This window comes from Motacilla alba, chromosome 26, assembly GCF_015832195.1.
Source record: "Motacilla alba alba isolate MOTALB_02 chromosome 26, Motacilla_alba_V1.0_pri, whole genome shotgun sequence".
In the NCBI taxonomy this organism is placed as follows: Eukaryota; Metazoa; Chordata; class Aves; order Passeriformes; family Motacillidae; genus Motacilla; species Motacilla alba.
The window spans coordinates 4,644,985-4,670,657 of NC_052041.1; the positions used below are offsets into that span (position 1 = coordinate 4,644,985).

General features: G+C 52.9%; 1 protein-coding gene across 4 annotated transcripts; it reads left to right on the plus strand.

Moving 5' to 3' along the window:
• Positions 1 to 370: 370 nt before the first annotated feature.
• Positions 371 to 25,515, plus strand: UHRF1BP1 (UHRF1 binding protein 1). Of its 4 annotated transcripts, none has more exons than XM_038162572.1 (21): positions 371 to 520; positions 11,613 to 11,775; positions 12,538 to 12,576; positions 13,039 to 13,130; positions 13,321 to 13,510; positions 13,666 to 13,806; positions 14,351 to 14,521; positions 15,044 to 15,221; positions 15,551 to 15,637; positions 15,769 to 15,933; positions 16,373 to 16,515; positions 17,247 to 17,388; positions 17,857 to 18,050; positions 18,285 to 19,825; positions 20,040 to 20,236; positions 20,710 to 20,861; positions 20,946 to 21,093; positions 22,110 to 22,381; positions 22,707 to 22,815; positions 23,189 to 23,304; positions 23,717 to 25,515. In XM_038162572.1, the coding sequence occupies exons 1-21, from the start codon at positions 477 to 479 to the stop codon at positions 23,840 to 23,842; spliced, it is 4,410 nt and encodes a 1,469-aa protein (XP_038018500.1). In that variant the 5' UTR covers positions 371 to 476; the 3' UTR covers positions 23,843 to 25,515. The 4 variants fall into 4 exon arrangements, with proteins under 4 accessions (XP_038018500.1, XP_038018499.1, XP_038018498.1 ...); XM_038162571.1 differs by lacking the exon at positions 371 to 520 and adding an exon at positions 1,828 to 3,492; XM_038162570.1 differs by lacking the exon at positions 371 to 520 and adding an exon at positions 3,519 to 3,761.
• Positions 25,516 to 25,673: the final 158 nt, after the last annotated feature.

Here is a 25,673-nt window from a genome sequence, read left to right on the forward strand (position 1 = left end):
GAGTGGCGTCCGGAGGGAAGTTCAGGGTGGTCCCTGGAGGATCCCGGGGTGGGGTCCTGGAGTGGGCTCTGAGAGGGGTGTCCTGAAAGATCCCGGGGTGGGTTCCTGCGGCTCCTAGGTTGGTCCTGAAGTGGGCTCCGGATGGGGGTCCCGGAGCAGGTCCTTGGGCGTCCAGGGGCTCACTGCGGCCGCCCCCTCCCCGCACACGCTCGGAGCGCAGCTGGGGCGGTGCGGGAAGGGAAGGGAAGGGAAGGGAAGGGAAGGGAAGGGAAGGGAAGGGAAGGGAAGGGAAGGGAAGGGAAGGGGCCTTTGGGGGCGGTGCGGGAAGGGAAGGGGCCGGCCGGGGGCGGTGCGGGGAGGGAAGGGGCCGGCCGGGGCGGTGCGGGGAGGGAAGGGGCCGGCCGGGGGCGGGCGGTGCGGAGCGGGCGGTGCGCGATGGGGTCCCGCCGCCCGCGGGCCTGACCCGCCGGCCCGGCATGGCGGGCATCATCAAGAAGCAGATCCTGAAGCACCTCTCCCGGTGAGGCTTCCGCTGCTCTTCCTCCTCGTCCTGCTCACTCTCCTCATCCTCCTCCCGGGGGGCTGCGGGGGACGCGGGCCCGGGCCTTTGGCCAGCGCCGGGGGGAGCCGCCGGGCCGGGCGGCTGAGGGCCCGCTCGGGCTGAGGAGCCGCCGGGCCGGAGGCGGTGTCCGGGGGTCAGGGGGTGGCCGGGGGCCGCGGGCCCAGCCTGCCCGGCGTGGCTCTCCCCGGGGTCGGAGCCCTCCGAGCCCGGCTTTGCCCCGGTGTCGGTGCCCGGTGTCGGTGCCGGCCCGGGCCGCGGGCGGCGGCAGTGGAAGTTGGGGAGGCCAGAGGGGAACACGAGCTCTAGGGGGCTGTTGGCATTTTATTCCGTCATTTTCGGTGAAGTTGGTCCGGGGGGCGTTGGGGAAAAGCGGGTGCTCCCGGCGTCAGGCTCTGCCGGGAAATGCCGCTGCGGCCGCGGCCGCTCGGGGCGGGCCCCGGGCACATAGCGGTGCCTCAGTTTCCCTTCCCGGCCAGGAAAGAGCTGCCTGTGTTATCTCGTGGCTGCAGGCACCACCTCGCTCCGCATCGCTGCGGGATCAGGGGAGGTGAGCGGAAAGGTGCCGTGCCCGTGAGGGTGCAGTGAGGCCACAGCACCGCACAGCGCTTGTCCTCTGCTGTCTGAGCAGCTCCTTCCCATCCCCGCTGCTGGGCACGCTCAGGTGCACGGTGAGGGGCCTGCAGTGACCCGGGTGGGCTCAGTGCTGGTGTGGTGCACGAATCCCAGCCCTCCGAGGTGGATCCTGGGGCTGTCCGGAGCCCCAGACCATCCCCACACACCCTGAGCGGGCAGTGCAGGGTCTGTCTCGGGGTCACCAATTCTCCATGCTCCGGCTCTCTCACTGTCCCGAAGGAGGAGTGATGGAGCTGCTGCTGGAGCTGCTCTGGGTGCTGGTTTCAATGGATTTCTGATATCCCAAGTTTCTGAGATTTCTGTCTCGTTCACCCCAGACAGGTGTGTTGTGGTCAGCACAGATTCAGCCTCCTGGTACAGAGGCATTGAAGTATTTTACAGCACGGAGAGGTGGGTGGGAGCAGTTCTTGATAGAGGGTAAAACAGAGCTGGGGGTTATCCTGGGTGCTGTTCCTGTGGGTGTTGTTCTCATGGACAATTCTCTTTCTTTACATAAGTACAGTTTTGCTGGTGCTTGTGCTTAATTTTGTATGTTGGTCTCTCCTTACCACTGCTACAGCATATTCTTACCCAAAGTGCCCCTTTTTCCCCTCTGATTTGGCCTAAGAACACAGTTCTTAGTGTTCACTTGTGTATCCTTTGGGTGGTTCCAAGGAGAACAAGGAGTCCCAAAACATTCAGCATCTCTGCCTGTTTTCCTGCTAGCTGGACTTTGTTGTTTGGCTGATTGATCTGATTCTGCCCCTCACTTGAACAAGGATTGTGTATCTCTGCAGAAATGCAATTTGAACCCAGTTTAATGGTGTATAAAAAAGATTAATTTTTTTTGTTTCAGTTTTGTTTCCTCCAAATACCTCATCTTCACCCTCCCTTTGGGTTTTCTTTCAGCCACGCTCGTTTAGCCTGGAAGAATTTTGCTACTGAATCATTAATCTGCCTTTATATTCTGCTCGCATTTGCATATGAAATCATTCCTTGTTCTTTTTGTTGTGTCTCCACTCGCAGTCCTTTCTGCACGGGGGTGTGTTTTTTGTCCCTCTTCCGTGTGGAAATTTGCAAGGAAGCGGTCAGGGGAGGCAGCTGGATCAGGGAAATGTGGATGAGGTGTTTCACCTGGCTGTTCCTGTGATCCCCCATCACACGAGTGAGCGGATGGCGTGGTGGTCCCGGCAGGGATGGGTACAGCTGGGCTTTGCCCAGTTGTGAAGGTATTTGAGAAGGCTCAGCCTTGTGTTGTGCTTCAGCAGCTTAAATTCCTAGAGCAGGAGAACCTTAAAACTTGCGGAGCTTTCGCCATCTGTGCCTTTCACTCCTTTGTCCTATATTTAGCTAGGAAAAGCAAACAGATTAGGTGGTTTCAGTTCTTGCTGCTGCCAGGCGGGCCCAGGGCTGCAGTGCTGGGGAGCGTTTGGAGCCCAGCATCAGGGGCTCCCCCAGAGCTGCCCGGGATCAGCTGCTGCCCCTGAGCATGGCTGTGCTCCCCAGCCTGGAATTATCCATAGAAGCACATCTAACGCTTTAAAATAAAATCAGTGAGCTGCCTTTGCCTCTTCCTGGCCTTATTTGAAAGGAGCTCTTTCTCGTTGCCTTTTTTTTTGTTCCAGCCAGTGTTGGTGTAGCCGCAGCAGATCCGTGTTCTCAGGGTGTGACAAAGGCCCTGTTTATCCACGAGCCCAACTGCCTCAACTTCATGTGCCACTTTGGGATTTGAGTTCTCAGCACTGCAGTGGGAATCCTTGCCAAAATGGCTTTTATTTAATTTCCTTGGAGAGGTTTATCCCCTGCTGCCTATAACAGCTGCTTTGTGACGTTTTCTTTTGGGACACGTGTTGAAGCTTGTGAGCTTGTGGAGTAACAGGCACAGCAGACATGGCTTCCAGAGGAAATGCAACGTGCAGTCCTGCTGGGAAGAAATAAAAGCTGGTGTCAGCAGAGAAGCAGCTGGACTGGGGTTTGGGGGCAGGTCTGAACACAGGGGAGAGCATAAATGTGTCTTACTGTGACAGGGACCCCAGAACTGCAGCTGAGGAGGAGCTTTGGGAACCTCTGAGAGCAGGGTGAAAAGGGAGCAGAGGAGAAATGGGAGAGGAGTTAACAACAGCAGAGGCTGCTGAGAGGAACCAGAGGGGTTACAGTTACCAGAGAGGAAAACCTGCGTGGAAAACAAGACCTGTTTGCAGAGGAGAGCGTGAGCATGTGTCAGCGGTGCAGGCAGATGTGTAACAGATGTGCAGCACAGATAGCAGATTGTGGATTTGGCAAACTGTCCTCAGCACAGGATGGAGCCACCTTTTCAGGTAAGTGAGACAGGTTTAGAAACAAAATCAAGAATACTGTTAGGGAACGGAGCAGGGGAGCAGCATGTGCAGGGTGCAGCCCTGAGGTGCTTATCAGGGCAGGTCAGGTACTGAGCCAGGAGAAACAGCATCGTGTAGCTCCTCATGGATGGTGCTGCACCTCAGTGGAGGAATGGAGGAGTGCTTCTCCGTTCCAGGATTAGGCCTTGCATCCCTTTTTCCAGGCGAGGTTGCCTTGGCTCCTGGCCTCTCTCATTTGCAGCTGATGGGTAAGTGAAGAGAGCAGGGAGGCTCCTGGTGTAGCTGTAGTTTGCTCTGGACCCGGACACGTGGGTGTGGCAGCGTGTGCTGAGCTGGGAGCGTGTGGGCTCCTGGGGGCTGTTGTTTCCTAGCTTGGATGTCAGCATCTCAGAATCCCTTCCTGGCCCTGGAGATGCCTTTGGCATTATCCCTTCCACGCAGTCGCGCTGCTTCTGTGCCAACACAGGGAGCTGAGAGCTGGCTCCTAGACCCAGCTCTGTGTGTGAGCCCTGCCTGCTCTGCAGCTGGCCTTGGGGCTGGCTGGGGCTCCTTGCTCAGGATTGTGACTCCTCCCTGTCCATCCCCACCATCAGACACCTGCACTCAGGCTGAGGCAGGGCAGAGAAAGGCCTTTACAGCTGAGGTCATCCTGCCAGGGGGTGAGAGTGTCCCTGGGGTCAGGATGTCAGAAATTGGATGTGCTGTCTCAAGGAGACCCATCCCTCTCCTCAGAAAAATTGGGCAGATGTGATAGAGCAGTTCTTCCACCACGAAGATGGGATTTGTTCTGTGCCATTCAGGAATCATTGGAATGGGCTCTGTGGCTTGCACCAGGCAAGCCAGGCCACGTCACCGGCTCTGCCTTCGCCCGGCACAGGAGTGTGGGGAATTCCCTGAGTCTGAAGAATGCCTTCCCCCCTCAGCTTCGATTTCTTGCCCCAATGCTGCAGTCTGGGCCCTGCTGTAAGAGAACAGCCCCCGAATTCCTGCTCTGTTTGCCTCTCCCTTGCCCTGAAGTGTTTTGCAGCATCGCTGCGTGCTCGAGCGCTGCGCTGCAGCTGTGCCCTTGCTGCAGTCACAGGATGGCACACGCAGCTCGTGAGGGCCGTGGGACACCCTCAGAGTCAGGAAAAGCTGCCACCAATAAGAGAGATTTGCTTACTACCAACCCTCCAGGCTTCTCCCAGTTTCCTGACCTTGATTATAAATTACCTTGGAGGAATTTGGCGAGCATGGTGGGTAAGGAGGAAAGCAAAGAAACTGCATCTGGGAATGGCCTGAGGAAGCTACAGAATCTCAAGTGATTTAGGCAGCAAAACCTCTGACCAGCTTTGCAATTTTGGCTTTAGCTGCTTGAATATCCTCCTTCGGGGGTCAGGGAAATTTCTGTGATGATCTCTGAGATGATCATTTGCCTAAAATAGCTGTTACAGCAATGGGAAGTGCATGAAACCACAGAGCTGCCAGCTGTTAAAGGCTGATAGGAACTGTTACTTTTCCATCTGTCCTGCTCCGGCAGTTCAGCACGAGCTGTTTGGCCAGGGGATGGTTCCTTTGTGCCCCAGTGCCCAGGGTGGATGGATCCAGAGCAGGAAGCAGTGTGTGGCAGGACTTTATGAGGCAGTTTATGAGGAAGGAGCTCTGCCAGGTCCCAGCAGCTGCTGTTGGTGCAGCACCAAACCCCTGGTGATGAGCTTGTCTCTAAGTTCTTACATTCTGTGCCCAGCAAAGCACGTAAGGCTGGATGTAAACCCTTTACTCAGTGTTTGAATTTGGATATATCTTGTTTTCCCAGGACGTTTTGATGGCTTCTTTTACTCTTAAAAATATTAATGTAGCGGAATTATTGATGGCAAGGCAGAACCCCAAGCTATGATGGGGGAAGTAACACACATCTGCCTCTTCTTTGTTCAAGACAGGGTGGGGAAAAGGAGTGGGCACAGACAGGACATGCCATTTTCCCTTCACAGAGTCTGAAGTCTTCCCTTGCAAAGTCATGGTGGCTGTGCTGCACTTTGCTGGGAGAACCAAGCATTCAGTTTTGTGGAGCTGCTGGGTGCAAAGTGTTTCCAGGCACGTCTCCTTGGCCCCAGACACGATGGTGTGTGCCGTTTCTGGAATGCTGAGTAGACTCTTGTTGTGGCAGGGGTAAATTACACTTGAGTAGCTCAGGAGGAAAATGTGGCCAGAGCTCCTTTGCTGCAGCTCTGGGCTTGCAGAGCCCTGCACTGACCCTGTGGAGCCTCCCCGGAGTCCTTCAGCCTCACTGATAGAAAGGGGCTCTTCTTTCTTATTTCTCCTGGACTCCCTGAGCCCTTGCCTCCCCTGCAGCTGCTCGGTTGAGTCAGAATTAGGTAATAACCTGTTTGTTTCTGCACGCTGGAGATTAAAATGACTGCAGGATGAAGAAGTGGAGCTTTGGACTAGTGCTTGTATGTATTTGGTTTCTTTCTGGTTTTCTTTCATCTGTTACTTGCTTGAGGATTAGGTTTGGGAAGTTCCCTGGCAAGTGCTGAGGGTTTGCATTCTGGGTTTGCTGAGAGCACGGGACAGCTGGCATTTAAACTTCACTGAGTGTCCAGGCAAGGAGCTGGAAATAGCACAGGGAAGGTGGAGTTCGGCCCTGGCAGAGGCTCGGCCTCTTCTCCTCTCAGCTGAGTTCCTGGTTTGCTTTCCAGAGCTCCCAGTACCCAGTGAGCTGCTGGTGGGTGTGAAACAAGGTGTCTCAGCGTTCAGAATGCTCTAGAAAAAAGTTTATTGAGACAAGAAAGTGTCCTTGGTGCCAAGGGAGGCTGCAGCCTTGGGGAGGAGCGAGCTGGAATTCTGCTCTGTGTCATGGTACCGTCTGATCTGCTTGGAAATGCTGATTTTTCTCCCTGTGAGTTTAACTCTGAATTGAATTCTTCCCTTGGCCTCGTTGAGTTGCAGGAGGTAACGCAGAGCCAAGGCAGCTGATGACTTATCAGGATGTTTTGTGTTTGGCTTCGGGTGGCTGAGGCCCAGCCTTTCATAGAGTGCAGCTGAAGCCTGGAAAAACAGAAAGCTGATAATGGAAAGCCACCAGCAGTGGCATGTGTGCACAGGGACACCAGATGTGCCAAATCCACCCTGATAAGGAGCGTGGGATGGGCTGGCTCCTCCTTATGTGGAAACTGTTTGCCCTGTAACCCAAGCAGGGTGAATTTCTCAGCCCCAATGTCCACTTGGGAAGGAGTTTCTGCCTCCCAGGATATCTGGGGTACACAAGCTGTGCACAGGTGACGAGATGATCATAAATGTGCTGCTTTCTGTCTTCTTAACAATTGGGCAGTTTGGTGTTGATGGGATTCCCTTAAACTCTAAATGGCTTTGTGCTAAGAGGGTGTGATACCAACTCATCTCATGCTGCAATAATTAGTCCCATCCTCTGCTAGTTCAGCGATTTTCTCTTCCTCCTGTGCAAGTCTGCAGAGCAGCTCTGTGCCCACTCTCAGACAGAGTGGTCCCTGCTAACACCAACAATTCGAGGAGTTAAAATGGCTTTTCTTCCTGAAAAAGCTTTTAGTTCTTCCTGTGCGTCTTTGAGGCAGCTATTTTTTCCCCCTTTTTACAGAAGTTTTGATCACTTGCCCAGTTTTATTTCCTCCAAATTTATTTTTAAGTTCATCCTCAGTCATGTGTGCTGCACTTAAAGCTTCTGCTGCTGCCTTCCTTGAGAGCAGCCCTGATTTGGAAAGTCACTAACCTTTCCTTTTAGCAGTCAGGAACCTTTTGTTCTAGTAAACATGCTGTATGGCTTCTGAGAGAAGAGGCTTTAATTTGAGGTGAAATGTCACATCCCAGAGATTTTTGGGTTTTAGAAGATATTCCCAAGGAAGACGGAAATCCCACTAAATGCCCTGTCTTAAACCAGACCAAGCAACACTTGAAAAGATTTTTGGGAAGGAGCTGTGTTGGTTAGAATCTCTCTTGGTTAAATACAGTTGTTGGGGCTTTTTTTCCCCGTGTCCAATTCCTGTCATAGTTGATTAAATTACATATTTGTATTCCAAATCAAAGCAGAAAATCCTCATTTCTTCCCCTGCTGTGACCCTTGTGGAGGCAAAACCCCCAGTGGTTCCTGGGCTGGTTTCCCACTGGGCTGATCAGTTCCTCCTTTCTGCCTTACCTGTGTTTGGAGGGACTTTCCAGCTGCTCCCTGCAGCTGTGGCTGGTGTCACAAGCCATGCACTTCCTTCTGCCAAGAGATTTTTGCGTGTCATTAAGCAAAATCAAGGTCACTGATGTGCAGCTAATTAGTTCTCCCGTAAAATAGCCATGGTGACAAAGGTATTAATAGAAATGCTGGTGTGGAGCTGGGGGTGGCTGTGGCAGCAGCCAGGGATGGCTGCAGACTGCAGGGAGGAGGCTGAGGCAGAAGCTGAGCATTTCAGAAGAAGGTTCCTGATCCATGTGGCAGCAGGGTAATGAGACAGGGATCTGAGGAGGAGTTCTATGATTTCAGATGTCTTCTGACATTATCTGCCCATGCATTTGCTCATCTGGAGACAGTGTGGCGAGACAGCTACAAATGTGAACATCAATTTATTTATGATTCTAGCCTGGCTTTGGGCCAGCGGTCAGATTTACCCAAATTCCTCTTGCAATCAGTGAGTTTGTGGCCTCTGGATATGCAGGCTGAGGAATTGGGCAGTTGTTTTCAGTAGTGACATCATGTTTTGATATATAGTCAAGCTGACGATTGAGCAAATAGATTTTCAGGCTTGACTTTTGTCAGAGTAATCCCAGCAGGCTCAAGAGGAGTGCTGCCCTGTGAGTTTACTGGCTCAGCTCTGCTTGACTTCTGATGGAGCTGGGAAAAAAAAAAAAAAAAAGTGCAAATATCCTCTGGTGTCAGTTTTCCCAATAGCCACCATTTTCATTCAGTTTTCCCTAAGCCAGCAGCCCGTGCTGCCAAGGCTGTTGCTGTGGGTGAGTGTGAATGGAGAGAGCCTGCCAGCAGACATCTGACACGTTCTGCTCTCGCTGCTTTTCCTCCCCTGGCACTGACCAAAGCAGTTCCTCTCAGGCAGCAGCAGAGACCTGGCACCTGTGAGCTCTGTGTTCTCAGGAGCTGTCACCTGAGGCCTCCTGAGAGCCCTGTGTGACATGTGGGGGTGAAGTGGCTCAAGTGGGGAGATTATTCCCGTGGAAGGTCTGGGATTCCTGTACAGGGCAGCAGCTGGAAGCAGGGGGTGACAATGGGCAGCATACCCTGAGAAGTTTGGGCCCTGTTTAGAAGAAAGAATCTGTTGCCATTTGAGATTTTTTCCCAGAACCTCCAGCTTCTGTTGTCCCATCATGGGTGGGGTCTGTGAGCCCTGCTTTGGCGGTGGAATGGCACATTTTGGTGCATGGAATGCCTCATGAAGGATCCTTTAGTGGAGACTGATAGCACTGGAGGTGGCTTGGGTACCTGCTCAGCAGGATCCCTGCAGCCTTTCCCTGGAGATAAAGAGTTGCTTGCTTTGGCTGGTCAGCTTTCATACCTCGCTCTAGACTGTGTCCTGTTTCACAGCTTTGGCTCTCCACGGTGTGCTGGTGGTTTTGATACACCTGCACACTAAAGGGAAGCCATGCCCTGCTTCAGACTTGTGCCTGTGTTGCCTATAATCAAAAGAAAAAAAGCCCCTTGAGTTAGAACAGTAAAGTAAAAAGCTGACCTTTATTTGGAAGCTTCCAGGTGTCCTGGTGGCGATGGGAACACCCAGAACTGAATTTCTACAATTTTATAATGTTAATTAAGTAGGATATCTAACAGGTACATCCTATAGGGGATTCAGTTGCCCCAGTAACCTATCCCTGGGTCAGCCCCTTGGAGCTGCTCCAAGGGGTTCTCTGCCTCACTTCTTATTATGCCTTATTGCAGGTCCCCTCCTTGAAATAAGACTAAACAATATTTCAGGAGTGTGTTTAGAATGTCAGCTTATTGTGCTAAAATCTAGGGGGAAAGGATAGGAAAACTACTGGAGCTGCAGCCATGCATTAGCAATCTACAAATGTAGTAAAAATATATAAAAAGCTTGAGCATCATTCCCCCCCTTTAGAGCCTTGACAATATAGAATTATAGGCAACACTTGTACTTTTCCTCTGCATTACCAGCTGAAAGCAGCTTCCCCTCTGAGCACTCTTATCCTGGGATGAGGCTCCCAGCCCAGGGATGATCCTTCAGTGCAGGTGTGAGAAAGCTCAGCCAGTGGGAGCTGATCACTGCCCACACCAGCTTTTGAGCTCAAGTGCTGGGTATTACCTGCCTGTCCATGTTGTGTTTGGTTTATTCTTAGCATCCAATCCCAGACAGGCACGGTGACATCAGCTTTCAGCAGAGCTGCCTCTCTGGCACAACACAAGGGTGCTCCTGGATTGCCTCTGCAGGTGTTTGCTCTAATTTTCAGTTGTGTCTGGGTTTGTGGGTGCTCACAGCAGGACTCCAGGCTCAAATCATGGGGATTCTCAGTGCTCCCTGCCAGTGGAGCAGCTGTTGGAACACACTCTGGAATTTTCAGTTTCTTGGTGCTGCTGCTGAGAAGCCAGGTTAACCTCAGCCACCTCCCTGGGCGTGTTCAAACAAGAAGCCTTTGGTTAGAGGGAGCGATGAGCTCGAAGGGAATGTGCAGCCTGGTGCAAATTTGGTGTGAGCTGTCAGCGTGTCCCTGTGGCTCAGGGCAGGGAGGGGACAGCAGGGCCCAGGGGAAGAGCAGCTGTGGGCAAACTCACAGCTGTGTGCTGCCCTCCCCTTCCAGCACGGGATTGACACCAACATCTCGACCCATCTGTCAGACTTTCTCTTCCAACAAAATGTTTGGAAGGGCCCTTTTGCCCCTGGAAGCCCTGGGCTGGTGGCTCAGCTGCTGCTGCAGTGCCTCAGCCAGGTTTGTGCTCCACCCCGAGCTCCTGCGGCAGCTGCGTGCCGGCAGTGGGGCTCTGGTTCCTCCTCTCCTCCTGGAGCTGTGGCTGTTGCAGGAGGCCCTGGTGCCTCTCCAGAGCAGTGCCCACGCTGTGGGTGCAGGGGCAGAGCAAGCAGGGCAGTGTGGCTGGGAGCCTGCTGCTGCTCAGGCTGACAATAGGGGCTTTCTTTCCATCCCGCCTCCTGGGCCGCTGTACAGAATGAGAATTAGCATTGGCCTGGAGGAATGTGTGGAATAAGCCCTGGATTTGGTGGTGGGAGAGTTGTCTGGCAGGAACTCCTCAAGTTTGAATCCAGTGGCGTTGGAATGCAGCCCCCCGCTCCATGGAGGCAGCTCCTGCACTGGAGGGGGGTTTGATGGAGACAGGGGGGTTCTGCTGCCACAGAGGGGTTCTCTGATGTGGAGAAGTGTTGCTAACACTTGTACAGCCTCTGTGAGCTGCTCCCTCTGAGCTGGCTCCTCTGGTTCCTGAGGGGCCACTCTGGTTTTAAAGAAGTCAGAGGCTTTCACATCACGATCCCCTGCTCTTGAGCAGTCCTGCTGCAGGTGTTTCATCCGTGACACTGGAATTGTGGGCACACGAGGGATGTGGAGGGCTGCACGCAGGGGAGGTGAACACTGGCAGCCCTGGGGAAGAGGAATTTCAAGCAGAGAAAACAGAGGAGGGAGCTGGGGCAGTCTCTGACCAGAGAGCAGGCTGGGCTGCAGTGATGGTGTTAAAAAGAGACAGCCACAAAAGTTGTTCATTAATGATCTTTTGCTTTCCTGGGTGAAAAGGATCTAGAGAATTAAACTTTCCACCGCTGACACGGCAGTTCTGGGGGCAATAAAACTGCTGAGCTGCTGGAGTTTGGCTTTGGTTTTCTTTGGTTTTGTCCTAGGGCAGTTTTGCTGGTTTCCAGGGTCCAGAGCTTTAGAAGGAAATTTTTGGTTTCTCTAACCTGAATTTAGTTTAAAACAAAAAAAAAAAAAAAATCCTCCAGATGTCAAAGTGTAGAAATGTTTGGTTTTTTTTTTCTGGAGCAACTGACTTTCCTTGGGTTTAAAAATGTCAGAAAGGGTTTAACAAAACAGCAAACAAACTCTGGTATTAAAATAGCTCTGAAATGCTCCTGCAGTCTCAGCAGCTTTGCTGGGGGCTGTTGATGAGTTTTCTCTTTCTTCCATTGTAGGTTTACCAAGAATCTCTCTCCAGACAAAATCAACCTGAGCACGCTGAAGGGTCAGGGGCAGCTGACCAACCTGGAGCTGGATGAGGAGGTGCTGCAGAATGTTCTGGAGCTGCCCACCTGGCTCGCCATCACCAGGGTCTACTGCAACAAGGCCTCCATCAGGGTGAGCAGAGGCAGCTTGGAATGGATGAAGTTACCCATTTACAGGCAGAATCGCTGACATTGTGCATGGAGTTGCACTTTGCACACTGAACTCTTACAAATTCTTCCTCCTTGTGCTTCTTAGAGCAAAAAAATATGTGGTTTTTTAGTTGTTATAAGCTGTCAGGTTGTTTAATTGCACGTGGTCCTAACCACTGTTGCATTGCATGAACTCAGAAGTTTTAAGGACATCAAAGAGACTTTCTATAAAAGAAATATAATTCTACTCTGCCAAGTGACAGTAAAAATGGGCTTGTCTTACTCATCTGATGTGCTCTGTTTTTAGAGTCAGATCTGCTCAGTTTAGTAACAAACATTTGTTCTCCCTCCTACAAGAACTGCAGAGTGAACGTTGCTATATGAAAATAAAATGGAGCTTTTTGGTTTGTGCACAGTCTTCAAAAGAGCTGTGTGACTGCCAGTAACAGCAGCAGTTAGTTGTAAACTCTTAAAGGCCAGGAATGTTCCCCACAGCAGAATTTGACCTGCAGAATATCTGTTACTCCTGATGATATATGAGATCCAAAAGCTCAGCTGGGTTTCTAGATCTGGTGTCTGGAATGTCTTTTCCCTTCTCTGTGTCTCTTTGACCTGGATACAATGAGACATTGCAGACCTTTCTCAGAGAATTGAGGCTCAAAGTTTGGGCTGAGAAGGTTTCCTGCAATTTCTGAAACTTTGCAATGCAAAGATCACTCTGATAACCTCAACTTTATCATTTCAGATCCAGTGGACAAAGCTGAAAACACACCCAATCTGCCTGGTAATGCTGCCTCTCTTGTCTTTCCTTCCTTTCTCCATTTTTCCTTCCTTCTTCTTTTCTTCCTTTTCTTCCTCACTTTTTTAATCTCTTCTTCTTGAGAAAATTCTGGAGAGGGAAACCATCAAGTGCTCAAATTTTCTTGGGACCTGAATCCTCCAGGCCCTTAGCACGTAGGGCCACGAGTACCCTCCTGTGAGTCCCTCATTTCTGCAGGATGGAGCCAGATGAGCTCTCAGGGAAGTCCAGGGCTACCCTGTGCCTGTTTTTTGTTGGTTGTTTTCCCACTCCTGGGGTTTCAGGTTACTCACTGGCACTGATGGTGTGAGAGCTTTAACACACGAGACTCTTGGAGCATTGAGACTCCAGAGCTGGTTGTCCCTGCCCTGGAATCTCACCCAGGGCTGGTGGGCTGGGCTTGAGGCTGGCTGTGGTGTTCATGGCTCCCACGTTGTGTCTCTGCAGTACCTGGACAAGGTGGAGGTGGAGATGAGGACATGTGAGGAGCCTCGGCCGCCCAATGGACAGTCCCCCATCGCTCTCGCTGCTGGACAGAGGTCAGACCCCAGCCCTGCAGCTTCTCCCTGCCCTCCTGCTGGGCTGTGGGGGCTGCTGTTCTCCTGGATTCCCCACTGGCCTCCCTGCTCTCGGGTTTGAGTGCCTTTGGTGTTGCTTGTAAAGCTCTCTGTGCGAGCCTTACCTCTGCCAGGCCTCCCGTCGTGACGTGGGGGGATCTTCTCTTTGCAGTGAATATGGCTTTGCTGAGAAGGTCGTGGAGGGGATGTTTATTGTTGTCAATTCCATCACCATCAAGATTCACTCCAAGGCCTTTCACGCTTCTTTTGAGCTGTGGCAGCTCCAGGGCTACAGTGTCAACCCCAACTGGCAGCAGAGTGACCTGCGCCTCACCCGCATCACGGACCCGCAGAGGGGAGAGGTGAGGCCTTGGCTGTGTCCTGGCATCACAGAAGAAAAGTGTGATGAATGATTTTTCCTTGTATCATTTCATGTCTTCTGAGTGTTTTGGAGTTTTTTTGAATCCTTGAAGTTGTGCAAATCTCAGCATTTTCCTGTTTTTCTCCTCCCGGGCAGGTTCTGACGTTCAAGGAGCTCACCTGGCAGACCCTGAGGATAGAGGCAGATGCCACGGAAAATGGTGATCAGGATCCTGTCACCACTCCTCTGAGACTCATCACCAACCAGGGGAGGATCCAGATCTCTCTCAAGAGAAGGGTGAGAGTTTTCTCCACGCTTTGCAGAACGTGGTCGCACTGCCTGGTGCAGAGATGATGCATATTTGAGATGATCCCACGGTCCTCGACAGTCCTTTTCTCCCTTCAGAAATGCTGAGCCCAAACTGATGTATCCTTCCATGTTTTCTGTCAGAGACAGCTGTGTTCTTAGCAAATGTCAAAGCAGTTTCTTTCCCAGGGGAGGATCTCGTGGATGGAGTGAGTTTTTCAATCTGTTTGAACATCCTAAGGAGAGCTGTCATCTCCTTACTGGGAGCTGAAAGCCTGGCAGCCTGATTTTTAGCTGTCAGTGGAAATGTGATGATTTAAAAAAAAAAAGAATTAAGCAGTGAGCAATTTGTCTCCTAAAGAGGAGGTGGCTTTGACTGCTATCCATCTGAGAGGAGGTGCTGTGGATATGCACCAGATACCATCTCTCAGAGGAGCTTCACAGCAGCCTCCCTTCTTTCTGCCTCTGTGTTTTAGGAAGACTCTGTCTGTGGAGGCAATTTTTGAACTCCCTAACTCCTTTCTTGCTGTTTCAGACCAAAGATTGCAACGTGGTGGCCTCCAAGCTGATGTTTCTGCTGGATGACCTGCTCTGGGTGCTGACAGACTCTCAGCTGAAAGCAATGATGAAATATGCTGAGTCTCTGAGTGAAGCCATGGAGAAATCTGCTCAGCAGAGAAAAAGCTTGGCACCAGAGTCTGTACAGGTGAGTGAGTTTGGATGCTGGTCTGCCAGGGAAAAGGGCAGTTTCTGTTTTTGTGGCATCTGGCCCATATTCACAGCATTTTCCCTGATGGGAACTCATCTCAGTGTCACGTGGACTGTGGGCTGCTGTGGGGTTGTGAGGTGACCAAATGAGTGGGATTCATTGCCAATAAAATACATTTTCCAAGTCAAGGGTGAGGGAAGAGGAATATTTCTGCTGGAGTGGGAAGCTCCAGGGAAGCAGGGATGCACACGTAGTGCAGTGAGGTTGCACAGGAGGGATGGGGAATACTTGGCCCTTTTTGCCCAGGAATCTTAAACCATCTTCCAAGAGAAGTGCAAGCAGCTGGCAGAGCCACAAAGGTGAGAGCACAGGAGAGGATCCAGCTCCTGGGAACCCCAATTCGATCCTATATACTGATGCCTTAGAGGCTGGAAGATTTGCATGAGTCGGTTGATTGCATTCTAACCTCTGTGTTTTCCCTCTCTCTGAGTTCCCACTGAGCTTGTCCCTCTGCCACAGATCACCCCCCCTGCTCCCAGTGCCCAGCAGTCCTGGGCTCAGCCCTTTGGAGCCAGCCCCAACGCCAGCAGCATCGGGCAGTACTTTGACAAGCACGACATGAAGGAATCCTCCTACCACCTGCTCATCTCCCGCCTGGACCTGCACATCTGCGACGACAGCCACGCCCGGGAGGCAGGTCAGCAGGGAGGAAAACAGCAGCAGAGGGAAAAACTACAGCCGAGGCAGGGATTTTCTGGCTGGGAGAGGGTTGGGAAGCACTGGGGTTTTGCAGTTTGGGATTTGAGTTTCCAGGCCTGGTTGTTGCCATATAAACTGTTGATTCAGGTGTCCTTCTCCTGGCTTAGGACAAGATTTTGGTGCAGATTGCTAAAGATGGTGCCCTGATCCTGGCTGTGGTGTCAGTTAATCAGTGGGGGCAGTCAGAGCAATGTGGTTCTGAATTCTCCTGGAGCAGGGCTCAGATTGCAGAGCTGACCATGGGCTCCTCTGCTCTGTTCCTCACAGGTGCTCTGAAGCATGGGATGCTGGGCGGTGCCATCCAGCTGACCTTCAGGAGGATGGCTTTTGATTATTATCCTTTCCACAGGGCAGGTAAGGAGCCTGTGGCCTCACAGCCTGAGGAGAGGGATAAAAAAGGAGTTTAAAGAACCGTTCTATGGTTGCAGGCTGGACTAGAAGAAAGAAACCCCATTTTTAAAGCTGGGATGTTTGCTTCTCTGCAGGAGATGCCTGCAAGCATTGGGTGAGGTACAGTGAAGCAATGGAGACTCGGGGACAGTGGGCAAAGAAGTTGGTCAGTGAATTTCAAAGCAAGATGGAGAAGCTTTATGAAGAAACAGACCCTGTGTTTGCCAGGACTCCATTTTCCCCTTTCAAAAGGAAACCAGGTAAAGGTATTTGATAAAACCAGTGAAGCAGGCAGTGGTACCAATTTTGTTTCATCCAATAAAATCTTTATTTGCCTGTCCCCAGCTGAGCAGGCTGATTTGGTGCAGGAATGCAAAGCACTCTAAAAATCATCAATATAATGGCAAAGGAAAGTGGCTGGCAGAGCACTGCAGCTGCAAGGCTGCAGTGGGTTATTGTGGAGTTTCTCCGTAAGATACAAGGATGAAATTACATACTTAAGACTGGCTTAGGAATGTGTTCTCTTGCCACAGAGCAGACTCACCTTTCACAGTGTTCTTCCTTCAAAAGTCCTCAGTGTTTCTCCTGCCCAGCTGTGTTCATCCGTTTCTAATTCTGGAGCTGTTCTGCTCAGTAAGCACAGAGGTGCTGGTACTGATGGTACAAAGAAGGTGACTAAAACCCTGTCTGTCCCCACAGAGCCTCCCCAGAGTCCCCAGAGGAGCCCCCCAGAGAAGGGCCGGGCTCCCCCCACGAGCCTGCCGCGGCTGCGGCACCCGCCCTGGCAGCGGCTGCGCTCCAGCTGCGTGGTGGTGCGGGTGGATGACCTGGATGTGCACCAGGTAGGGACCTCAGCACTGCCTGCACGTGGCAATGGCACCTCTAAAGAGTGGAAATTACATGATTCAATACACGATTCAAGGTGTGATTGAAAGAATCATGCAAATCCTACGACATCCCAAACGCTGCCTGGAGAGCCTGAATGCTGTTGTGATGTTGTGTCTGTAAAACTTTAAACCCAAGAGTGAATAGTTTTCATGTTCAGAGGGAACTGCTTAACCACAGGTTCCTGCCCTCTGTTCCTGTCTAAGCTTACACCAAGCATTAGGCAGGCCCACAGTAAAACATTTCATGCCTTGCAGAAGTCAGTGAGGATGTGGATTTTTGACAAAGGAGGAATAAATCTCACCTCAAGCTTTCTGCCCTGCATCCATGTGCCCTGTGTCCATCCAAGAGCTGGTTGTGCTCTTTGCAGCACCAGATACTGTGATAGATCAACGTGCTGCTGATCTTGAGACAGCTGTAACAGATTTCTGTTCTGTTTGCTCATGTCACCTAATTCTGCTTGTCACAGCTCTTACTAGCAGTGACAGGAGACACAAAGAGCTAAATTCCCTCAAAGGAGAGGAGTTGGCAGTATCAGCAGGTAGAAGAAAATTATGTTTTTGCTTGAAAGTAGTGTATGTTTGATGTGTAAATGAGGCAGATTGAATACAGGCAACTGCGAGGTCACTGGGGCACTTGGTTTTGCCAAGTCTGAGTTCTGCACCACTGCATTTCCTTCTGTTTTCAGGTCTCTACAGCTGGGCAGCAAAGTAAGAAACCCTCCACCTTGCTTTCCTGTAGTAGAAAAATCTTCAAACTCCCTGACCAGGTCTCTGCAATCCACATTGAATTCACAGAATATTACTTCCCAGACAATCAGGACTTTCCAGGTAATACATCAAGGTTAGCACCTTCTTCCACAAGTTCCTTAAAGAGTCATCAATGGTCTGGGTGTGTTAACCCTGTTAGATATTCTCTGTCTGTTGTTGTTTAGTTTTCTGATGTTTGCCATCCTAATTTTTTTTTTTTTTTTTTTTTGCTGGTGGGAAGGTGGGATGGAGTTTGTGCACAATGTGGAAGCAGAGCTGTGCTTGCAGGAAGGAATTGCAGCAGCTGCTGTTTGCCCCTTTCCTGGGGTTCAGCCTTACTGAGAGCCCTGGAGCAGGGCCGTGGGGTGCTCTGGGTGCTGTCCCAATGGGTCACCTCATTCCTCTGCGTGCACCACAGCTGCTCCCCTTCTGAGATGTGTCTCCCAGGGCTGGTGAACCCCCTGCGTTGGTGCTGTCAGTGCAGGTTCTGCGCTGAGCTGCACAGCACCCAGGGGCCTTTCCTGCTATCGTTAATCTCTTTCCTTCCAGTTCCATGCCCAAACCTGTACATGCAGCTGAACGGCCTGATGCTCACCCTGGACACTCCGAGTGTGCTCTGGATAAACCTCTTCTGCCTGGATCTGTGTCGCAGCCTGGAGCAGTTCAAAGCCATCTACAAGCTGGAGGACTCGGGCAAGCGGGATGAGCACGTGGATGTCCGGCTGGACGGCTTCAGGCTGAAGGTACCATTCTTTTCCTTCCTTTCCCAATCTTCGGTGTTCTCTCTGTAAAAGGAACATGAGATCAGGACATAGCTGGAGTCCATAATGAGGAGACAAACCTGCTGCCTTCCTCTGACCTTGCTCTGTCTGCCTCTTGCGTTGGTTTTGTTCGGTCTGCGGGCAGTAAAGCTGCTGCTGGAGTTCTCATCCAGAATAAACCTCTGCTGTTCCTCTCTCACCTCTCTCCCCCTGCAGCTCAGCATCCCCGTGGATAAGAAAGTCACGGACCACCGGGACCGGCCACGGGCCCTGTGTGTTTGCATGTCAGAGGTGACAGCCACCAACACCCGCCACGCTCCCTCCTGCAGCTGCCAGGACCTGCAGAGCCTCTTCCGGAAATTCGCGGGCTCGGAGTTCTTCCACTGCAGCTACGCCGAGTTCCCCCGGGAGCAGGACAGGTTCAGCCTCCTGCACACCCTGTTCCTGCGCCACGCCTACCACGTGCAAGACAGGCCACAGAAGCAGCCAGGCTTTCCCCAGCTGCCTCACAAAACCTCTGCCTCTGAGGATCTCTGGTCTGTGAATTTCACTGAGCTCTCCCTGGGATTTGAGGGGGCCGAAAGCTCCAAGGGCAGAGCCCTTAGTTTTATTGACCCTTTTCCCCTTTCCATATGGGCCTGCCTGCCCAAGAGGTGGGGGCAAGCTCAGATATCTAAACGACAGGAGCTGGCCACCTCTGAGGTGAAAATCAAGCCTTCTGCCAGCTTTAGCCACCACTCCAAGAACGAGAGCCTCTCCAGAGAACACGGTGTTTGTCAAAGATCAAAGACTGACCAGGATCTGAGGAATATCTATAAGGCTCCAGACACGATGGATGTCTTGGGAGAATCTGACCGTGAAGTTGATGATGGAGTAGACAGTAAAGAGCTGGAGGCCTCTGCTGATATCCACGTGCTCATGTCCTCCTCTGTCCATGTCAAAGTTCGGCTCAACCACTACCAGTACCTGGTGCTGCTCAGGATGAAGGAAGTTCTGCAAGCACTGCAGGAGCAGCTGGCCCAAGATACCCAGGAAATGACTGGGTCTCCTTTAGATCCCATGTCTGCTTGTGTGGGAGTTATGTTCCCCAGTGCTGAGGTGGCCCTGCTCATGACCCCTGCTCCAGGGTCTGTCGTGGAGCCCAGGTCCCTGGACTCGGACACAACCAGCCTGATCGAGTCCGAGCTCTCACCCTCAGACAGCAAGGAGGGGCTGGCAGCTGAAGAGAAGGAGCTGAAATCAGAGAGCAGTTCGGACAAGGGCTTAGGCAGCACCTCAGAGCTCCCAGAGGACAGTGGGATCCAGGACGCTGGTGCCAGCGTCCCGCTGGAGAGGCTCCCGAGGTCCGCGAGCGACGGAGCCCTGAGCGCAGCTCCCCGCGGTAAGGGCGCAGAGGAGAAAGGCTTGATAGAGGAGGCACACGAAGCTGTGGAGGCCCTGGTTGCAGACAGACCAGCAGAGACCAGCAGCCACCCTCAGAGCCCCCCTGCTCTCCCTTCCAGCCCAGCCTCGGACACGCAGCCCTCGGGCAGAGGAGGTGTCGCCCTCAATGGCCAGGCTGAGCTCATCCCGCTGCGGAGCATCGAGGAGGAACTCTCCAGTGCACTGCACATCACCAAGGATGCCACGAAGGAAGCTCTGCACGCCACCATGGACCTCACCAAGGAGGCCATGTCCCTCACCAAGGATGCCCTGAGCCTCAGCCGGGACAAGATGACCTCCACCATGCAGAGGATGCTGTCCCTGCCCCCGGCCAGGTGAGCAGGCCAGGCTCCTGAGCTGCACGAGACAGAGGAACCTCCACTCCCTTTCTGTCCAATGTATCTGGGTTGGAGATGGATTCATCTCTTGGGGCTGTTCTGAGGATAGTGAAGTCTGACTTGAGGTGGTCAGAGACCAGCCCAACACTCAGATAGTCTGCAGGCTCAGCTGCCTGCCTTTATCACTGGTTTTTGTTGGGTTTTTCTGCAGGGATTCTGTGCCCAAAGCAGAGGAGGGAGCCGTGACCCCGGGCGGGGCGGGCGGCGGCCGGATGCGTTTCTTCTCCATGAAGAGGACCTCATCCCAGCATTCCTTTGACACCACATCCGTGGATGGCAGTGGCCCTGAGGACGGGCTGTCCGTGGACAGTGATGGCAGCGATGGCTTCGTGATGCTCACAGACTCTGGTGAAGCCCTTGGCCCTTCTGTCCCCACCCTCATCTCACAGGGGTGGTGCTTTGTGCCACAGGCAGCTCATCCTGTGTTCCTCCGGAATCACTTTTGCCGCTCCTTGTTCTGAAGGTCTTAAGGAGGTGCCTCTCAGTGGCTCTTTCTGCTTTTGTAGATGCCTTTTCTTTGAGATGAGGAGGGTGAATCAGCGTGGGGTGACTCTGCACGTCCCTGTGGTGTCCTGAGGGCTGCAGGGGCTCTGGTGTGCTGGTGGTGGGTGGTACAGAGCATTTAGGAAGGGCTGGTTGATACTGGGTACTCTGGACATCTTTCACTTCAGCCCTGTGTTGCTTAAGCTCATCTGAGGAGCTGGAGAGAGATGGATCTCCAGGGGATGGTACCTCCAGAGAGGCCAGAGACTCAGGCAGATGCTGATGTCAGCACTTCCAGAGAAAGAAATGGAATTGAGTTGTTGTTACTTCCATTTCAGAACCCAGCCTGGACCCCCTTCCTTCAGGGCAGCTCCCCCAGGCCCACAATGACACGGGCAGCAGGAGCAGCCTGGTGGCAGAGGACGAGGGTGGAGTGTCCCCTGAGGTGAACAGCTCCACGTCCCAGAGTGAAGACCCCAGTCTGCAGCTGGTCAGTGCCTGGCACTGGGATTCTGTCCCCGAGGGGCTCTGGAAGGGTTTGCTGTAACCCATGAGCTCCTGGTGGCTGTTTCAGGTGTCTGTCCTCGTGCTGAAGATGAAGGATGTGAACTGTGCAATGGAGGTACAAGGAGATGATTTGTCTGTGGCTTTACAAGTGATGAACATGGTTCCAGAGCAGCTGAACAACGTTGGCATGTGGCAGTTCCTGCGTGGCTACGTGGGTAAGATGCTGCTCTGGGACTCAGAACTGGCTTTTATACCAGCCTCCCTCAGGGAATATGCCATTAACTGGGGCCTCAGTGTTTGGGGTGGTTGGGATTGAACACAACTCATGTGTGAGGGTTCAGATCTGGCATTTGAAAGGTGTTTCCCAAGTGCCTACACAGTCAGGCTCTGTGGTGCCTAGTAATCATTGATTGGGATTTTTTAAATTGCTGAGGATGCATGAAATGAATTAAAGGAGTGAATAAAGCTGTCTAGGGAAACTGAAGTTATTCCTGCTCTGAGAAAAATGCTTTCAGTCTACAGAACTTCCCCTAAATTTGAATTAAAAAACCAAGCCAAACCTTAAAACAATCAACTATCCCCCTAACACCCCAAAAAATGTAACCCAAACAAAACCAAAAGCAGCACCAACCCCAAATCTGAAGTGGAAGTGTGAGCAATTCCCAGGCTGTTGATCCTGCCTTTCCCAGTCCTGCCAGTGGCCACGGTGGAGCCAAGGGATGAGGAAAGGCTGGTCAGCTCTGGAGAGTGAACCAGGGCACTGGGACAGCTGTGGAGGGCAGAGTTGGGGCATTCTGGAGGGCAGCTGGGACAGTTTTGGGGGGCAGAGTTGGGGCACTCTGAGGGCAGCTGGGACAGTTCTGGGGGGCAGAGTTGGGGCACTCTGAGGGCAGAGTTGGGGCACTCTGGAGGGCAGCTGGGACAGTTCTGGGGGCAGAGTTGGGGCACTCTGGAGAGCGAGTGGGGCACTGGGCCAGGTCCTGCACATGGTAAACAGGGCCCAGTTTTAAAGTGTGGCGAGAGAGGGATGTGCCTGGGACCTTAAAGGTCCAGCTCCAGTGCCAGTTCAGTGATGTGGGCTCTTAGTCCTTCAGTTTTTCTCTCATGTGAGGGGTGATACCAGACCGAGGTCACTTGGCTGCTTTTGGACCTAGATGGGCTTTCCACCACGCCCTTCCTGGCTGATAGCTGATCCCCGGCCCCGTTGTGCAGTGAGATCTCTCTGCCCCAGCTCTAGGAGACCCAGGTGTGGAGAAGGCTGCGAGCCCCGAGGGCAGGCAGCCCCAGCCCCGGGCGTGCCTGCGCCTGCAGTGGGGCCCGCGCGCCGCCGCTTGCTCGCCGCTGGCCGAGCGCAACGGCTTCCTGCAGCTGCTGCTGCACAGCCCGTGCACTGAGCTCTGCACCTCCTGCCTCGCCAGCCTGGGACCCTTCCTGGAGGATGAGATCATCCCGGAGGTCATCCCCATGGAGATAGAGGTGGTGGATGCCAAAATCACGTTGAAGGTGAGAGATTGCCCCCGGGGCAGAGCTCGCTTGCAGGATTGGGAAGGGATGCTGTGGGAATGCTGGGGCCTCTGCAGAGCTGCTCTTCTCCTGACACTGTTTGGTTTTGCTTCTAAAAGCTGCCCTAGTGATGAATAAGGAGCACAAGGGAAGTGTACCTGCACACCCTGTACATAAAGCCAGGCTTTCCCCGGGGTGGATCACCCCCCTGAGTCTGGCAGTGCTGCTGGTCAGGAACGCTGCTCCTGAGGAGGCTGCAGGCGAGGGAAGTCCTTCCAAGAGCTGCCACAGCTGCTCACGCCTTCTCTGCTTCATGTTCCTCCAGGATGACAGCCCCCCAGTGTACCCCACCTCCCCTGGCCCTGTCCCCATCACCTTGGCAATGGATCACGTCGTGGTGAGGCGCAGGGATGACGGTGTCTTCTATCTCACAGGTGAGTGACATCTGGTTTTATTGTCCCTCTGCACCCTCAGGTCGTGCTGGAGGAGACTGGGACATGATGGTTGTGCTGGGAGGGATGGGCTCTGAGGTGGGAGCAGTCCCTGTGTGTGTTTCCTGCTGTGGGAGCAGTCCCTGCCTCTGTTCCCTGCTGTGACAATTCATGGCTGGTGTTCCCTTAAGCACACACAGACAGGATCCATTATTACCTTTTAGTTTCTCTATTTAAAAAAGGAAAAGATAATTTTATTTCCCTGTGTAACAAGGGGGGGGGGCTAGAAGGAAATAAATTAATTAAAGATATTTTTTTGTTCTGAGAGCCCTGTTGTGTGAATGTCCACACCTGAATGGGTTCTGTTGCTTTCCAGCTTCCCAGGGGAAGGACTCAGTGAAACAGGAAAAACCTGTGTCAGTCCCTGAGGAGCAGAAGGCCCCATCAGAGTCTGTCTCACCAGCCCCAGCAGCAGGAGCACGTGGGCTGCAGGTGAGTCACTGCTGCTGCCTGGACAACCGAGAGCTGGAAATTCTCTTTTGCCTTGTGTGTTTGCAGTCCTGGGCAGGTGTGGCGAGCTGCAGGAAGGGAGTGCCCCGAGGAGCAGCCTGTGCCTCCTCCCATGAGTGTTTTGAGGAGTGAGGGCACCTTGCCCAGCATGAACTCACTTGTTCCCTTTCAGAATCTGGTGGGGGATTGTTTTCTCATTGGCTCCATCTTCCCCACTGTGTCCAGTTCCTTTTCCAGGAAAAACAGGAATCAAGAGGTTCCCAAAAAGAGAAGTTCTGTCAGTGTGGTTGTTCAGTCACTGTGTAATTGATCCCTAAAGTTCCTGCTTTGGTTTTCCTTGGAGCAGCTGTGTACCTTGAAGACTCCTGCCTTGTTCTCTGCTTGTCTCCTGCAGCTCAAGCAAGTGCCAGAGTTGCAGAGGGAGCTCCAGACCATGAAACTGGCCCTGGCAGAAGCCAACATGGACAAGGCTCGCCTTCTGCAGGAGATCAGGAAGTACAACCCCCTGTTCCAGCTCTGACCCTGCCAGGGACAGGCACCAGCACCAGCAGGGCAGGTTTGGTCGTTTCGCTGCCAAACGGGTCCAACTCCAGGACTGGAGCCAGCTGTGGCTGCAGACTGGGCACGGGAGGGAGAGAGGAATGGGAGCAGTGAGGAGCAGTTTGCTCTGCTCTGGCCTGGGAGTGCTGCACTGAGCCAGGGTGTGTCACCCCCCGAACACCAGCTCAGATGTGGGGGGACACCCCATGTCCCCTCATCTCTGCGTGGCTTTCCAGCTTTTGTGGTGACATCTGGAGATGGTCCATGCTGGGGTTTCTGCTCATTTCACCCTTCCTCGTTGTGTTCCTGCCCAGCTGTGCTCGCCAGGGCCCGCAGCAGGAGCAGGGGGGTCACTTGAGCACCTGGGCAGTGACAGGACAGGGGTGGCAGAAAGGCCAGGGCTCTGCTGGGAGAGCAGAGCTCTGTCTCTGGAAACAGGGATGGGATTCCCACTGTGGAGTGAGGGCACACAGCTCACTCTTCCCACAAGAACAGGGGCAGGATAGTACAGAAACTCCTTCAGCTTCCCTTTCCCACCAGTAATTCCTTGTGTAGAGATGGATGCAGTGTATGGGACACAGTCCATTCCCACTTCATCCCAGTGTTTGGCTTCATTGGTGCAGGCATTAATTCCTTACAAGGCACTGTCAAAGAAGGGAGTGAGGTTGGTTCAGTCTCAGGAGGTGTCCTGGGTGTTGTTGGGATGCACCTTGTCCCCAGAGCTTTGTGTGCCCGAGTTCCCCAGTGGGAGGAGGAGGAGGAGCAGCCGTGGCTGCTGAGGAAGGAGCTGTGGGGTTTTCAGCCCTGGGTGGAATCTTTCAGCAGGGCTGAGGGGCTGCCTGGGATGGGACCCCAGAACCACCTGGCAGCCCTGATCCCAAAAGAACTGGAACACACCCGTGTGGAGCAGCTCCCTGTGGCACTGCTGGGAACTGCCCGAGCAGAAGCTGGATTCTGTTTCACCAAACCTTTGTGCTGCTCCCTCTCCCTGTGGGGAGCAAGAGCTCTGAGATCTGCTTGCCTGAGGTGGAATGCCACGGTATTCCTGCTTTTTCTTCATTAATTGCTTGAAAATGGGAGGTTTCTCCCTTCTGCTTTTTCAAATTTTCATGATTTTGTGTGAGTAGGGGAAAGGTATGCCAAGGCTTTGCCCAGCCTGCAGGGTCCCACAGCTCCTCCCTCGTGTGCAGGCTGAGCACAGCTGGGGCCAGGTTGTTTACAGCAAATTCCTTGCTCCAGCACCTTCAGCCAGCGGGTTTTGTTGAAGAATTCAACATTTCCTTTGCTTTGAAGACCCAGTGAAAAGGACTGTAACCCAAAACCCACACACGAGGGAGGACAACACCTCCTGGGTCCCCACAGACTGTAAATATCCAAGTTTACTTTGTGGAGCCTCTTATTTAAGGATTCCTCCTCTGTTCCAGTGAGACCCAGGGAGTCCTGCCTGGCTCAGGGGCCGTGGGAGAGCTCGTGGCCTCAGCGCCTCTCACAGGGTCAGGAGCAGCTCCCAGGGCCCCTGGAAGGGGAGGAGGGGGGGAATGTGCAAATCTGAACTTGAATTTTAGGCAGTATTGCAACTTTGCTGCAGTTTGTTTCCACTGATGCATTTATTGGTTCTATGAACCAGGAGCAGAATTAAACTCATTAACCTCCTCCCAGGATCGGGTCTCTTTTCCTGCTTTTCCCTCCCTTCCCAGTGCTGCTGGTTTTTGGGCAGCTCCTGGATTTGGAAGCAGAGCTGAACCCTGACCTGAGATGTCCCAGCTCCCAGCACAGCCCTGCCCCAGGCTGGGAGCAGCTCTGGGAGCACC

Bases quoted from the DNA above. Each gene is read 5' to 3' on its own strand.
- UHRF1BP1 (XM_038162570.1), top strand. From the start codon at position 3,637: ATGGATGGTGCTGCACCTCAGTGGAGGAATGGAGGAGTGCTTCTCCGT. The intron at 20,862-20,945 runs GTCAGTGCCTGG...TGGCTGTTTCAG, and splicing joins AAGACCCCAGTCTGCAGCTG to GTGTCTGTCCTCGTGCTGAA. The intron at 23,305-23,716 runs GTGAGTCACTGC...TGTCTCCTGCAG, and splicing joins CAGGAGCACGTGGGCTGCAG to CTCAAGCAAGTGCCAGAGTT.